The 17,899-nt window shown below is 33.1% G+C and overlaps 1 protein-coding gene across 3 annotated transcripts in view; it reads right to left on the reverse strand.

The window, feature by feature from the left end:
* The window catches only part of DZIP3 (DAZ interacting zinc finger protein 3), a 116,098-nt gene that overhangs the window by 56,754 nt on the left and 41,445 nt on the right, over nt 1-17,899 (reverse strand). For 2 of the 3 annotated variants that reach the window (XM_056109377.1, XM_056109378.1), the window contains 6 exons: nt 9,695-9,814; nt 7,385-7,486; nt 5,690-5,782; nt 4,881-4,933; nt 2,260-2,336; nt 53-670 (listed from right to left, as the gene is read on the reverse strand). In XM_056109377.1, the coding sequence (XP_055965352.1) occupies nt 53-670; nt 2,260-2,336; nt 4,881-4,933; nt 5,690-5,782; nt 7,385-7,486; nt 9,695-9,814 (1,063 nt within the window). The remainder of the gene's footprint in view (nt 1-52; nt 671-2,259; nt 2,337-4,880; nt 4,934-5,689; nt 5,783-7,384; nt 7,487-9,694; nt 9,815-17,899) is intronic. The other variant, XM_056109379.1, reaches the window with a different exon arrangement.

Consider the following 17,899-nt stretch of genomic DNA (forward strand, 5'->3'; position numbering starts at 1 on the left):
TAGCAGCCCCTTAGTGAAGGTTTATTGGCTGAAGAACACAATTATTTTGTACCTTGTTGATAGCAGGATAACATCCTCTGGATGATTTCTGGTACTGGTATGCCAAGGTAGATGGACAGCTGATGGTAATCAAGGGAGATATTCTCAATGGGATTCTCCTTCACTTTGTCAATATCCTCTTGCTTCATTCCAAGGCGCAGAAGAATATCTGAAACTTTTTTCCAAATTGAATTGAATTGTGACTCAGTGAGACCATTCATCAAAATCTCACTAAGGAGGATATCCCTGTATTTGCACAGCCTCAGGATGTCTGCAGACTTAGAGAGATCAGAAGATGGTGGTTCCATATTCCAGCCTTTTTTGGGTGCAGGGAATACATTCAAATGTTTTATGAGAGCTAACAAGAGGTATAAGTCAAACTGTTTGGACTGTGGAAGTTCCTTGTTTGGGGGATAAAGCAGATGCCATGCTCCACCCAAAGGGTGATTAGTCCAAAGATGGTTGTAGTAGGGTTCCAGCACATTCTTGTGTATAAGAAGCTCTCTTTTCAAAAGAGGGGGTGGTATAGCCTCATCAAATATTTGCCGGACAGTGTCAGTACCAGAAATAATAATTATATGAAGCAGATGATAAAAATAATTATAATCAAGTTTGAAGATAGGCATTTCATCTGAAAATGAATTTTGAGAAGTCAAAAAATTCCACATTAATGCTCTTTTTCTATGTGGTCTCTTGCATTACATCCTAAGCTCCTGTAGGAAAGGGACTATTCCAAATGAATGAAGTACAGTAGAGTGCTTTGCCACAGTCAGTGCTCAACAAGCATGCCGCTATCTGTCTAGCTGTCAAAAAAAAATTCAAACAAAAACAATATATTCCCATGTGAAAGTAATCACAAAGACTTATAACCATAAAAGCCTTTCAACCATCCAGGGTTTTGTTCAAATAAATGAGCATTGGCAAATAATGGCATAAAAATATGGCCTTTGAAAATTGAGAAAGCTGTCAAGATTGTTAACTGTCAGTGTTAAATTAAACTTTGCTTAAGAAATTATATTTTATCTTAACACTTTAATAGAGTTTTACGTAATAAAAATATCTTATACATGAAGTATTTCATAAATGTTCAATAACCACTTAACACTGAAACTGTTGCTTCTTTGATAAAGGAACAAAGTTTGAAATTTAATTTAATTTTAATTAATTAAAACTAGTTGCTTATGGCTAGTGGGTATCATATTTGGCAACAAAGAACAATAATTAAAAATACAGTGTCATAATGCCTTGCTATTCATAGTCTACAAACCAGAGGAGCAGCAACATCCAGATGGAAGTCAATTAGAAATGCAGAATCTCAGACCCCACCCAGACCTATTAAATTAGCTACAGATGATTAAAATATATATTAAAGTTTGAGACAAACTGATCTAATGAACTTTATATTCTTATTTTCTCAAAATATAACTAAGTATTAGACCACTAAAATTGAGTAAATCTGAATTATTGGTATTTTTTTGCACTTCTTTAAAAGAAGGTACAAGCAGATAAATTAGTACATAGTCAGCATTTGGTATATAACAGTAACTTTATATAAATATCAAAATACATGTTTATCAAATAATGAGTTATTCATATATTCTTTATATCTGTGTTTCAAGAGACTTAAAATTACTATTCTTGCTTAATATGCCTAATATACATTTTATAGGCAAGCAAGTTTATAAAACAAATGGTACAGGCAGCTTTCTTTAAATTAATACGCTGACTCAAATAAGGATCACCCATTGCTTTAAGCAAGAAGTATGCCTTCAAAGTATAATTCCATAAATCCTTAAGATTTTTAAGTGTAAAGCAGCTAGCATTTCCTAGCACATTCCTGAAGAGCTAGCATCAAAGGTTAGACTACTACTTTAGACAAAATGTTTATTTATTTCTTACATTTCATTCCATTACTAGGAAATGTAACAAGGGAATAGATGGTAGGAAAGGTTTGTTGGAGCCCAACATCCGTGTGTAATCACAGCTATGAAGCATACCTAGCAATCCTGTCTATGGGATGCCAATGTATATGAGAACCATACACTGCTGAATTTTCTCTTCATGAATTCCAGCCCATGCCAAGTGATAATGATAGTATAAACCCAAGCTCGTGAAAGACAAACAAATAAACATACTGTTGTTAAGGTAATAATACTTTACAAAGCAAGTTAAAATTTTAGCACAATTTTTAATAGAAGACATACAAAAAGAAAATAATACCTTTTGCACTAAATTTTAAACTGATCTTCGGTCTTATATCAGTATCAGTTATTTTCAGAGACATCAAGTTTTTATAACTGTAAATGGAAAAAAATGTTGCAATCACTACAAAAATCAGTCAAGATTTTTAGTACTAACATGGTTTTGTAAGTGAGCAGTTTTGTCTTCATTCCTCCTATTCCTGAAAATTATTCAGGAGCAAAGGATAAACATGACAAACCCCAATATCCCTTTCATTAGAACTAAGAAAGTAAATAGAACTGCTACACTGCATATAAAAAGAATCACAAGACTAATTTATTTACAAGAAGTCAGGGGGGCTAACCCCTCCCCAAATAAGAAATTTTGTCTTGTTCAAAAATCTAGAACTCTTTTATATCCTACTCCACTACAATATCCTCTTACCAACAACTATTCCCAAAATATCCCAATTCACTGAATAAACTATAAATAAAAGAGAAGATGAAAAGAGTAAAACTAAAAAGACAAGAAACTCAGGAATTTTCCTCAATATAAAAACAACAATACCTAAACTGAGGGACGAACTAAAGCAAGGTCAGCAGAAGAGGTTATAGGCAATGCAAATGTCATAACTCCTGTGTACTAATTCTCTGGCTCCTATTAAGCTTTTAATTGCATATAATTTAAAGTTTGAAATCTGACATACATGAATTTATTTTTTGTGTACAGAAGTGATTATATTTGATATACTATTAAAATAAAAATACATAATAGCAAGGTGAACATCAGGATGGCAGTCACCAACAGGAGAGGAGTTCTGGCAAAAGATACATTAAGTGTTTCTGTTGTGATGGCAAAATTCAATTGCTGAGAGGAATGATTATGTTTTATATTTGTAATTTCTAATTTTGTATTCTTACTTTTATTTATGTAATTTTAATAACAATGCAGCAATTTAAAGTGAAAAATAACAAAATATTTAACTTAAAAGACCCCATAAAAAAATCTCTTCCTGTTATTTTTGCTAATAAGATATAATCAAAAGAAGATTTTCCCACAGAAAGCAATCATAAAACTTGGGCAAACAGTAAAAACAAAAACACAAACTTCCTGAAGGCATTAGAAAATGAATAGATGGGGACTAAATGATAGCACAGTAAGTAAGATGCTTGCACAAGCTGGCCCAGGTTCAAACTCATGCATCTCAGTGGTCCCTGAACTTAGAACCAGGAGTACGCCCTGAGCTTTGGGTGTAGCCCAAAAACAAGAGAGGGAGGGAGGGAGGGACAGACGGATGGATGGATGGACAGAGGGAAGGAAGGAGGACAGAAAAAAATCATAGTGGGCAAAAGGATTGTTCAAAGAGGAGGAAAAGACCTATGAAATACATTAGTAAATTCAACAATCTGAGAGCTTTTAGGCTGATGCTAAGAATATCCTAGTAAAATCTTTCCTTGCACAAAGAAAATAAAAAATCAAAGATAGGGAGCTATGGCTGCTGAAGATGGGAACATAAAAGAAAATTCCAAATTCTTTGCAGTCCATCTGTGATTGACTAGTCACATGTGACTGACTAAACCACAAATGTATGAAATTTAAGTTGAAAGTAAAAGATTGGATCTGAGGGTTTTAATTCATATCAAAGTTAATTGCCTATCGAAAGTAATCTTAATCTAGCAAAATAATGAAAATTTAGAATCCCTAAATCTGTTGTACATTTATTTGTATGCTAAATTCCGGGGATAAACTAGTAACAGAAAGTACTTGACCTTGTAGGGTGACAAGCAAATGAACTATAACAAAACTTATTAAACGTTCTGAAATCAAAAGAAGGAATAAAGGGTAGAAACATGCCTAATCTAAACTCTCTCCCAGAGTTCTGTATTTAGGTCTTCGGCTACTCTTGGCTCTACGCTCAGGGATCATGTGGAGTCACACTCACACTCAAATCTAGACTTCTGCATGCAAATCAGGTGCTTAGCTCTTAAGCTTTGTCTCTGTCCCATCCTGAAATTTAAATCAGCAAAGCTACTGCAGTATTTTAGGCAAGACCTGGATGTAAAAGAGACTCAAAAATTTCATAGCTCAGTCAGTAATGTTGATGATAAACAATATTGTTGGTAAAAGAAAAGAATGATAGGAGATTAATAGTAGTGACTTTCCAGAGACCTCAGAAATTGAGGAGCCAATCCTAGGAATCTGAACTTAGTAATAAAAAAAAAGAGAATCAAAAAATTATGAGATCTTTAACTGATAGTTCTAATGTAAGATCAATACCGAGATACCCACTTTATTCTAAATATTCCACATGATATATATTTCTAACCTAAGAAATAGAATCCTTTGGTAAGGCAAGCTGCGAGGTCTAGATGAGTATTGAAAGCCAAAAGACTTTTATAATAACTTATAAAATTTTAGACAAACATGTATCATTTTTAGAAAAGACAATTTCTCCTCTCTAAAGATAATAATATTCACATTAATTACTCCTTTTCTGTTTTTAGAATTTTAATATCTACAAAGTGAGTAAATGCAAGTTATACACACGTAGTACTACCTTTATTTAATGGAGCTCCAGCAAATGAGAGAAACAAAAGAAAAAGCAACTGAAAAATATAAATATGCTCAGAGAAAAGCAGAATATTTTATTTCAAGCTTACCTTGCTCCTAAATTTTCAATGGTTATATATTCATCCTTTCTCACAACTTCAAACTGCAAGTGATGGGGGGAAGCCCAAAAATAGTTTAAGTTTTCAAAATTCTTTAATGTTACATATAGCTTAACATTTGAAAAGAGAAATTAAGAATAAAGCTATAGCAATAAAGGAAATAAAAGAGAAATAACAAGGTGATTCATATATAACCCTAACCAAAAATAAACTGAGTTAATTTTAAAAAACAGTTCTACATTATGTAACTACATATTTTAAATACCATATCTAAAATACAAAAGGGGCATATCTAAAGATAAATAAAAATATAATAATATTTCTATTCTAATTCTGCACTACTAGTTGTTAAAACTTATTTAACAAGATATTTTTATTAGTTCAAAAACTGGGTACCATCTGAGTGTATTTATTTAACAGGTTCTATATCTAATGTTTTATATTTTCACAGAAAGATGGCTATAATCTAAAAAAAAATCAGAATAGTCTAAAATTACTTTTAACCTTAGGTAGAACAAAATTAGGTTATCATCCTAGGTATGTTACAGACTTTTCTCAGTGGTATAGTCATGTTCTGGCTTTCATTTTCTCTATTTTTAAAATATTCTTTAGGGCCACTTAAATACAACTCTATAGAAGTCAAAGCATTAGAAACCAGATAAATTAGAAAGTAGGAACAATAAAAGTACCATTATTTTCTCTAAATATGTTTAAAGTTTATATATATGTTGTACACATTCATATATATATATATGTAACTACCAAAAGTGAAAAAAAGTAAAAAAAAAAAAGATACTCACCAAAATTTTAACAATTCCAGGTACATCACATTGTAGCATCCTTACCATGTCACCTGTACATCCTTCCTTCAAACATTTCTTCCCACTAAAACTCTAAATTTGCCAACAGAGGAAAAAAACAAATGAAAACAGTACAAAAAAACTGTGCATATCAGATCATATTTAAATAAAAGTAGTATAGACGGAAAAACAAAAGATGCTTTTGAGCATCTTAAGAATTGTTCAAAGACAGTTTAGATCATATATAAACTTACTTTCCATTTAAAATATACAACTGGAATCGGACTGATAGTATAGTGGGTAAATGTTTGCTTTACACACAGATGAACTGGGTTTGATTCCCCAGCATCCCCTAAGCACCTCCAGAAGTAATTCCTGAGCACAGTGCCAGAAACAATCCCTGAGCATCACTGGGTGTGGCCCAACCCTTCCCCCAAATAAATAAATAAAAATATAAAAATATAAAATAAAATGCACAATAGCTTTTGTCTTATCATTTCTCTTACCAAATCTTCTAATAGCTAAATTACAGCCTAAAATGTATTCTTTCCCCACAGCTAAAGCAAGCTCAAGTGAAATATACTAATTAAGAAGTGCTGAATTTCAGTCAGATATATGAAGATTTCAGTGAAAAGTGAAGAATAAAAATGTTCAGTACTTTAGCATTTAACTTGCTAATTCCTTGGGATAACTACTTAGTTTTCCTATATTTTCTAAAGTTAATAATTGTTGCTTTAACAAAGTCAAACTACTTATACACTGCTTAAAAAGAAATCAATAATGCAGCATACAATGCAAGTTTGTCTTTCTTATCTGTTAATCATCACAATAATCTTATGAAGCAAGGACTTCTATTCTTTTAAGACTGAAAAAAGTCTCTATAGTCTTAAAAATTAACACAAAATCAATAAAAAAGAAAAGTGAGGAGTATCAGAACAATTAACTTATCAGCCTAACACACATCTGAACTTGAACCCAGATCACCCAACGTCACATACAATGTTCTTTCAATTACTGCCCAACTGCTTTGTAAGGTTTTTCTGTTTCCAAAATACAAGCACCCTGAACCAAATCTAGATAGCCAAACTATGATTATTATCAGACTAATGAGCAAATTAACACAGAATTGAGCTTTACATTTTTCGGAAAGCCCGGCAAGCTACCGAGAGTATTCGATATGCCAAACACAGTAACAACAAAGTCTCCAATGGAGACGTTACTGGGCCTGCTCGAGCAAATCGACGATCAACGGGAGGGCCTTTACCTTTATTTTACTTTTAGTGGCAAAGTATTCAATTTCATTGCATGACCTTAGGAAAATGTAAGTAAGTATAAATACATTATTTTAAACAATAATTTATCATAGATCTTCTGTATTTAAAATAGAAACTATCCTTAAAATCGTCCTCCAACTTTTATTAAGCAAGTCTAGTAACTGATCTATTTTATTTTCTGAAAAATATAAACTTACAAAGGAAAAGAAACAAATTAATAGACATCACTAAACAAAGCCAGTAGCAGAATATTTCCTAAAAATATATAATGATTAAGAAGAAACAGTGGAGACAAACCATAGAAAATATAGCAAAAGAAAAATGAAACAAGTAAAAGAAAAAGGATAAAAGTAATAAATAGAAAGCATAGATAAAATGCTGTAGTAAAGTTTCAAAACTATGTATAAAACAAATATAATACCTGATCATTTTCACCTGGGAATTTTAAATTCTTGAATTTTTTCCAACAAATTTTATGGAAATAAACACAGCAGCTTTTACTGCACATTAACTGAAAAAAACCCTGAAATAGAATAAATAAAGATATTGACATAGAAATAGTAATAGCAATTCATGTAAATACAAATAAAACAAATTTATGTCACTTAAAAAACATTTATTGGGCCAAGGAAGCATTGGAGTGCATGCTTTGTATTCTGGAACACTAGGTTCAATCCCTAGCACAAATGGTCCTCAGAGCACCGCAGGGAGTAACCCCCAATGACCACACCAGGAATAGCTACTGAAGTCCCTTTAGAACTGCCCCCTCTAAAAAAAATACACACACACATATACACACACACATACACACACACACACATATACATGGTATCTAAATATATGAACTCATCCAGTAATAGAAATATAACATATATACAACATATATTATATATAATATATACATGTAATAGGGCTGGAGCAATAGCACAACAGGTAGGGCATTTGCCTTGCATGCAGCCAACACGGCCAACCTGAGTTCGATTCCTCCGCCCCTCTCGGAGAGCCTGGCAAGCTACCAAGAGTATCTCGCCTGCACGGCAAAGCCTGGCAAGCTACCTGTGATGTATTCAATATGCCAAACACAGTAACAAGTCTCACAATGTTACTGGGTCCGCTTGAACAAATCGATGAACAACGGGAAGACAGTGACAGTGACAGTGATATACATAAATTATATACATATATGTATACATAATACATTGTTACTCTCTAAGTTTTACATTGTACTCAAAATACACTGAAAAAAATTATTGGCAATCTAGGAACTTTACAATCATCAAAGAGAGAAAAATTAAAAATAATAATTTAAACAATGATTCTTTTTCATGGGCTATATGTGCCTAAATATTAGAAATTTAGTCAATAACTTAAGAAACAAGTTCTTTATGCGTCTTCATCTCAAATTTTACAAAATCTAAATAAAATTAAGGTAAAAAGTTCCATAATATTATTCAACAAAACTGTGTTGATTTCTGAATTCCTGTCTAGGTACAGATTATTCATCCCATTCAGTGTGTCGTCCAAGAAGTACAGCCTTGCTTTCTTTAAATATGGTATATGTTTTAATGTCAAGTCTAAATTTTGGGATGGGGAAATAGATTGAATGCAGGTCCTATATGCAGTTGATACCTGGAACTGCACGGTAAGCACCACCAGTAGTAACCTGAGTATTAAACAGGGAATATTTTTTATGCATCTCTAGGTAAAGCAAACACACACACACACACACACACACACACACACACACACACACCAAAAATCTAAATTCTAAGGCCAGGATTATTTGCTATTATATGCTGTCTGAAAAAAAAACTGTTACTATAGTCTGATAAAACTAGACTGAAAATACCCTGCCTGAGCACTGAATTTTAACAGACCTACTTCTCATACTTGTAGTCCTTTAATGAATATGTGCTGGCATTTTCCTTTTTAACTATCCCATTTACTGGATATACCATGATTTACATGTGAGACTTCATTTTCATATGAAGCATATCATATGTACAGTCACGGTCACGGTCCTCCCGTTGTTCATCGATTTGCTCACGCGGGCCCAGTAACATCTCCATCATGAGACTTGTTGTTACTGTGTTTGGCATATCGAATACGTCACAGGGAGCTTGCCAGGCTCTGCCATGTGGGCGAGATACTCTTGGTAGCTTGCTGGGCTTGTACAGTCAGTCATATTTTATACCCCCATTCCCCCAGTTTTATTCTGAGAGATCCAAAAAGAATTAGACTTGAAGTATTTACATTATAGAAATTCCTCCAGTCAAGTCTGGTTAAGTTTCCTACCCACCAAGTCTCACAGCAGAGATAATGACCACTTGTACAGCAATAATTCTTAGAATACAATCTTCCTCCTCCATAGTTTATGAATATTATAGCTATGAATATTAGCATAATAAAAGTATAACTAATGTTGTTGGCTATGATGCTTATCAAGAATATTTTATATAATTTCACTGCACGATTACAGAGATGTTAATTATAACTTGAGATACACATGAATATCACAAAAAAAACTTAGCAAAACCAATCCATATTTTATTGATTCACAGGATTTAAATAATTCACCACAAATCTACATTTTCAGAGATACTCAATTTCTCAACTGCATTAAATCTGTAAAAAAGTGCACTATAAAAACACTTTGTTTCATGAAATAATTTTTACCTAATACTAATCTTGAAACACATTTTAAGAAATAGTAATTGGAAAATTATAGTACCTTATAATTGTTGGTCTTTAAAATGTCTGCTTCACAAGATCGTTCACAATCTAGATAACTACAAATGCTTTGCTTCATTATATTACTTTCAGTTGTCTTAATAAAACTGTGAAGAAGATCCTATATTTTATAAAGAAAAACACATATCATGAATTAGCAATAAGACAACTATTTAGGAAATTAATACTTCCAATATCTTATCTTCAATAATAGAATTATAACATAAACCTTTTGAAGACATTGTGTGTATTAATGATAATAGAAAATAGTTCCCTTATTCAAAATTAAAAATATAGAGGAAGGTCCCAAATAACAAACACTGACTTTTGTAATGCACATAAACATGGAAAAAAGGAAGAGTCTGTTTTAAGTTCTAAGAACTTTTAAGCTTAAAAGATAAAAACCATATGATCATATCAATAGATGCAGAGAAAGCATTTGACAAGATCCAGCACCCGTTTATGATGAAAACCCTCACCAAAATGGGTATAGAAGGGACTTTCCTCAATATAGTTAAAGCCATCTACTACAAGCCTAGAGCAAGCATCATCCTCAATGGGGAAAAACTGAGAGCCCTCCCTCTAGGATCAGGGACAAGACAAGGATGCTCACTCTCTCCACTGCTGTTCAACATAGTACTGGAAGTATTTGCAATAGCGGTTAGGGAAGAAAAAGATATTAAAGACATTCAGGTAGGAGAGGAAGAAATCAAGCCCTCGCTATGTTCAGATGATATGATACTATACTTAGAGAACCCTAAAACCTCTACCAAGAAACTCCTAGAAACAACAAACTTGTATAGTAAAGTTGCAGGCTATAAAATCAATACCCAAAAGTCCATGGCCTTCCTACATACAAATAATGAGAGAGAAGAAAGTGACATAAAAAAAAAATAATCCCCTTCACAATTGTGCCCCCCAAAATCAAGTACTTAGGAATCAGCTTAACTAAGGACATAAAATACCTGTACAAAGAAAACTACAAAACGCTACTTCAAGAAATAAAAAGAGGACAGGAGAAAATGGAAAGATTATCTCCTGCTCATATATCGGAAGAATTAACACTGTCAAAATGGCAATACTCCCCAAAGCACTGTACAAATTCAATGCGATCCCTATAACAATACCCATGACATTCTTCAAAGAGTAATAATAGGAATCTTGGAGAATGAACTTTAGACTTACTAGATTTAAATGGAATGGATGATATAATCCTAGAAATCTAAAAGTAAACTTTGTGGCAACCTCAATACAAAAAATATTTAGATGCAACAAAGTAGAGGCGTGGAAAATGATCATTGTACAAGAGTCAAATATCAAATTAAATGAGGAGAAAATGAAAGGTCAAAAAACCAAACTTCTCAAACATCCAGAAATTATATAGAAAAATGGCAATAAATTTCTTTATTTCAATAATTTCAGTAAACATCTGTGAGTTTAAAGTAGGAAGGCAGGTAGATAAGGAAGGGCCTAAGGCAATGAATTGCTGGGAGGTGATAAATTACAGGTGTAAAAACCCACCTGGTAGACATAGAAACTAAGGTCTGATAAGAATTTTACCAGGCACCAGCACAGACCTAGAGAAGGACCCCCCCCCCCCCCGCCACTTCTCCCCCAAGTCCCTACCTACTCCCCCTTAGAGAGATGGTTCGGCAGGGAAAAAAACCAGGAAAGGAATTCCAAAGAAGATCATTAAGTACTCCCTACTCTACCCCTCTGTAAGGCAACCACCCTAGGAAAGAACTCTTACCTAGGTAGAAAGCTCCCTGTGGTGCAGCTTGAGAGTTTGAAACCGTTTATAAGCAAATCTGGACAAAAAAAGCACATACACATGCTACCCGAGTCCAGGTGTTGCTTGTGTCCATGTATTACTGCCAAGCACATGTGGTGCCTGAGCAATGTGTTCCCTCCATCTCTCTTTTTTGAGGTGGTATCTTGAGGTGTGTATTTTCATACTTTCATATCTAATGCTGGGATGTCTCTGGGGCTCTCTCTACCTTTGGAGAAGTCCACATTTTCCCTTGAGTGTACCTACTCTCTTTCTTTCTCACTTCCTGCCCTTCCTCTAAAACTTCCAAATAATATCTGCTTTCTACTTCACTGCTCATCTCCACTGAAATTCTTTTCTGAAAGAAAGACAAAGTACCCAAAGGCCTCAGTGAGGTCTAGGACTGATTTGACTTTCCTTCCTATGAAGGTCAATTCTTCGCACCAGCCTGAGTCCAAGGCTCCCTGAGAAATAAGATGGTGGGGATTAACTTCCAGGATGCACAGAGAAGTGGACACCAGGTGTGGCTTGACAGATGCCTAGTGGGGCTGTCAGGACATGCGGTCCATGCTATATAGGGGCTTGTTGAAGACTTTATCAGTCCTCGATTTCCCAGTGATTCCTGGGGTGGCAGAGGTAGATCGGAAGAAAGCAGCAGAACCTTTTCTCAAGGCTGCTGTCTCTCACCTATCTGTTTCACGTAAATCACCCGGGAATGGCACTGGCCATCAATATGGTAGTTCAAATTTTTGTTTGTTTGGAGGCCATACCTGGTGATGCTCAGTGCTTACTTCTGGTTCTCCTCTCAGGATTTACTCATGGCAGTGCTCAGGAACCATTTGAACCAGGGATCAAATCTGCGTCAGCTACATGTGAGGTAAATGACTTACCCATTGTATGATAATTCCAGCCCCAAGGTACTTTAATTTTTTATGAAAAAAAGTTTAATGTTTTGAAGTTTCCATACTACTTTCTATCTGAATACACATTCATCTTCAGCGTACATGTACGCAGCAGTCCCTAGGATAGAATTTATGCTGGGATGGGAAACAAAACAAATGTCTGATAAAGTTATAAAGACTGAAGCCACAAGAAGTATCTGTTTTGATCACATTGTTAGAAAGGTAGAAACTAGCTGTAAGAAGCCTACTGGAAAAAAATTAAAACACATGGAGAATAAATAACATACTACTATAAAACTATCAAGTCAATGAGGACATCTAAGAAGAACTTTAAGAGTTCTGGGAAAACAAAACAGGTAAGTTATAATAAATAAGAATAAACACAAAACTTATTACAACATAAGGGTCAGAGCAAAAGTATGATAAAAGATAAATTCACAGTATATAAATACTATAGGGCAGTATTTTTCTTTTTCTTTTCCTCCAAAGAAGATATTCCTCACTCCAGACTGAAGCCACAGACCCCAAGAAATCAGGTACTGGATTTAATTCCTGTACCATGAAGATCATGTGGGTCTCAGGCATAATCTGACGATTGCTGGTGGAGCTGATGAGACACAATCACATCTATATGCGAAAGGAGCTCACAGCACATTTTATCAGTCCTAACTCTTCCCACCCACCCCCACCCCCAGGTTCTTTCCAAGTGACCAGGTGGGAAAAGAGTAAGACCACCTCTCTTAGGGAGTCACCTATAGGCACATAATTATACAGGCACATATCAAGAAATAAAGGCCCCCCAAACAATCTAACCTTATATCTTAGAGAATTAAAAAAATAAAGTAAATGACAACAAAAGAAATCCAAAGCAAGCAAAAGAAAAGAAATCATAAAAAAAAAAACCAGTGGAAATAAGCAAAATGTAAAGACAATACAAAAGATCATTTAATGGGTGGAGCAATAGTACAGCTGGTAGGGTGTTTGCCTTGCATACTTTGGACCAAGGTTTGATCCATGGTACCTGATATGGTCCCATGAGCCCAGAGTCACAAGTAAGCCCCAAGTACTGCCAAGTGTTGCCAAAAAGCAAAACAAACAAAAACCAATGCAGCAAGAGATACTTCTTTGAAAGAATTAACAAGAATTACTAACACAGCTAAATTCACAAAGGTTAAAGAGAGAAAACCAATAAATAGGATGAAAAACAAAACAGGTAAGTTACAATAGATACTACAGAAATACAAAATGTCATAGAAGACTACTATGAACAACTTTATGCTGCTAAAGTTGGGAAATTCAGAAGAAATTCACACATCTTTAGTGTCTTACAATCTCTCAAAATTGAACCAGAAGGAAACAAAATCTTAACAGTGCAAATACTAGAAAGGAAACTGACACAGTAATCAAAAGTTTTATCACTAAGCCCAGGTTCTAAATGGTTTTCTAATGAGTTCTACTAAACCATTAAAGATGGACCTATCTTCTACTTCTCAAGCTATTGCAAAAAGTTGAAAAGAAAATTATAACGATAACTAGATATAAAAAAAGAAATAAAAATGATTCAGATTGGAAACATAGTAAAACTATTTGGAGATGACATGAAAATCCTATGGAGATCACAAAAAAATACATAAATACACACTATATATATATATATATGCGTGCATGTGAACACACGTCGTGTGTGTGTGTGTGTGTATATGTGTGTGTGTGCATGTGTGTGAGACAAGGAACTTTAATGGGGCAGGCACTAAAGGTCTCAGGAATGTAGTGTCCATCATTTGTTTAGAAGCACACAACTAAGAATATATCTGACTCACAGCCACCTGGGATGAGCTGCTTTTAAGACTCCATGTGTTCAAACTCACATTAAACATTAAACTTGGTCAAATTTACATTAAACTTTGTCAAGCTCTACATCTTAGAGATGTAGATGGTTCTTTTGGCCACCAGGAAACCTGAACTTGGTCTAGCACTTGTACAGAACCTCAATCACATGCTCATTGTTCTACAATGTGGAGTAGATAGGCATGATGAACCCTGGTCATGGTACCCTGGGGCTTTCCAATGGTACTTGCATACCTAAAATTGGGGAGATCATGAAAGCAAACATAACTGTTCACTGCAAATGATAGTTTTTTAATAAAAATAATATCCAGGACAAGACTGACTCTTAGAAGATGACAACTAAAAAAAAGTAAGTATCTAAATATTAAAAAAGCAATGAATGCTAGCTTTGGTGGTATATACTAAAACTAGAATGATATAAAAATTAAGCTGCACAGAGATAACATGAAAATTCAGAAAATTTTATCTTTTTTTATAATAAAAAGTAAATAAAAATATGAAGCAAGTATGGGAACAAAAACAGAACTGAATCAGATAAAGTAAAGGGTTTAAAGTGGATGCCTTGCATGTAGCTAACTCAGGTTCAATGCCCAGCATAAAACAATCCAGAAATCACCCTTTAGAAGTAAAACCAGAGAATCACTGGATGTGGCCCAAAACAAACAAGCAAGCAAAAAGCAACAATCATTTATTCTAAAAAAAATCAATAGAAGGATAGATATAAAATAAAATTAGAAAATAGCTACTACATTAAAGGATATTTTATTTGAACCTGATAGATCAAAGCATCTCTAGTAGAATTATCTTCCCAACCAGGGTAAGTTCAAGAGAATATATGATGATAGGAGTAATTATGTGAGGTAACAGTATTCTGGTGGTACTCACCTAGGATTCCTCAGTGCTAGTTATAGGGGCACAGGTCAACAAAACCAGGTTCTCTAAAAAAACGATAACCACAATGTCTGGAAAGAAGGACTTTTGATAAACTGATAGGCACCAATCATAACAAAGAACATGCTTGTCTAGAGGAAAAGTTAAGCTTAAGGAAGTATTGGAACTACCAGAAGTTTTAGAGAAATATGGGGAGAGAGGGCTAGCAATGAGTCTAGTTGAATGATGGTTGGGCACTCAAGAAACTTGTGGTAGAAATTATTCTCATATCAGTATAGAAATATTTTCAACAAAAAGCTAATATAACTTTCTTAACAATGTGTACTGGTGGAATATCATCCTATGTATAAAGATAATGTGAGAAAATTTTCTACAAAGTAGAATAAAGAACGAAAAGAAATTTAAGAAAGTATCATCAAATAAAGAAAATATTCTAGAACCAAATTTAAGTTCAAAACACTATGGGATGCACAGGCTTCCCTACCTTCAAGAAGAAAAAAAAAGTTGTAAATAAAAGACTGAAAATTAAATTTCTTTAAAGTACTAAATGGAAGCTTGAAAATCAGAGACACATATTCAAAAACAATAAAGATATGAAATAAAATATGAAAAACATCAGAAAATACAATTTTATTTCAAGGTAAGATATCAAGTATAAAAAGATAAATTATTTTAATGCTTAAAGTTTCAAAATATTTACCCAATAACCAAGTACCCTTTCCAAAGAAGCTGCTGGATGATTTTCAAAGACCAAAGAAGGCAGATAAATCTAGAAAGAAAATTTGAGATCCAAGAAAGAGATTTCCACACAGAAGAGGTGAAGAATACTCCCAGGAATAAAGATAAACACTAAGGGCATCTTAATAAAAACTATAACTATTGGCAGGATAGGGAAAGGGAAGTATATATAAAGGGGATATAGAAAACAGCTACTAAATGTTCACTTTAGTATGAAAGTCAAAATCTAAAGTGAAAATTTGGAGGTCAGAGAGATAACTCATTTAGTTGGAGCATATGCATTCTTTGATGCAGGAAGCTCAGGTCCAATCATAGCACTATACGGTCTCCCAAGCACCACCAGGAGAGACCCCCAAGCAGTGAGCTAGGAGTATTTCCTGAATACATCCAAGTGTTGGAAAAAAAATTTTAAGAAAGAAAAAAGTAAAATTTCTTAACATCTTTAAGAAAAATAACAAAAGTAGCATCAAACTGAAAAAAAAAATCCAACTAGGAAAAAATTAGAACTACAGTAAAACTACAGAAAAAGTTAGAACTACAGTAAAACTGGTAGACTATATACTGTTAAGTCTTTTAAGATTTGAGGAAAACATTTATTACTTGAATAAAATTTTTAATTAGATTTTTAAGAAATTATAAAATAAGAATATTTTTTTTAAAAAAACAAGATCTCTTAGATCATAAAATTATTTTTAAAAAATCTGAAATTATTTCTCAAAAGTTTAAAGTCATGATTACCCTGCAATGTCAGAAACTGTTTGCTTATTCTAATTGTAGGAAAAAAATTATTACAACAATTGCAATTTGAGTTTTCTATTCTTTCATCTCAAGAGGTTTTAATGCCATGTATCTTAGTCATTACGAACTATAAACAAATTCTGAGTTAAGATATCTAGAAAACTGAATTTTTATTTAGGGAAACACCCTTTTTATTTTGAAAAATGAATTTTAACTTAGTTAACAAAAATTTTTTAAAAAGGCTTAAAGTACACGTCTTAAAAGTGATATGTCATTGAAACACTAACCAAGAGAAATCAAAGTGTCTGTGGTCATATGAAAATTTTTAATTTAAAAAAGAGATTAGAAGGCTAATCAGATGCATAAAAAATATTCTCCAAGTAAAGAACATCCAACAGATATGGGGAAAATAGAAATTCTCAAACTCTACATGAAGAATAAAAATTGGTACCAGTTTACTGAGAGGACATATTTAACAACAAACTGTATCTTTAAATACTTCATAATTTCACCTTCAGAAATTTATCCTAATAGCTACAAAATACCTGAATATACTTTACATAATAGTGAAAAATGAAACGTCTGAGATAAAATATTCAACAGAAACTGCATCATCAAATTAAGTTTCATATGATACACTATGAAAAAATAGTACTTACTTGTCCAATTGCTAAGAAATTTACAATATATATTTCCACACTACAGATCAACTTGTTTAATAGTATACCAATTTACAAAAAATAAAGAGTATTAGCACAACAAAATATACGGACATTGCAATGCTGCATGACCTCCAGTAATCTCAAGATAGCAACAAAAAATTTTGTGTAAGTATTTATACATGTATCTCAAAAAAAGCATAATGGTGATATGAACAATGGTTTCTCTATATAAAATAATGAATATAATTTATTATTAATATATTATAATGTATCATATTATATAATATACTAAGTACTATAATAAAAGTACTACATACTTTCAAAATTTAACAAAAGTTGCAAATATAATAGGAAAAATAGGTTATTATATTTGTCACTAATCATGTAAAATACTAAGCTAATAAAGCTTTTAGTTTACTTTGAATTGTTAATATATTCACTGATTTCTCTCTATTGAATCATACATTCCATACTAATATTTATTTAGGGAAACACCCTTTTTATTTTGAAAAATGAATTTACTAAGTAATGTAACTAATGTAATTGAAATTGTGTCTTACATAAAAAGTTAATTTCTAAATAAAGGAATGTACTTGCTACATTAGAATATGGCATCATAAACTGTAACTTATCAAAGGTGACTATAATTAGTCACACAA

This window comes from Sorex fumeus, unplaced genomic scaffold (assembly GCF_029834395.1).
Source record: "Sorex fumeus unplaced genomic scaffold, SorFum_2.1 ptg000265l, whole genome shotgun sequence".
In the NCBI taxonomy this organism is placed as follows: domain Eukaryota; kingdom Metazoa; phylum Chordata; class Mammalia; order Eulipotyphla; family Soricidae; genus Sorex; species Sorex fumeus.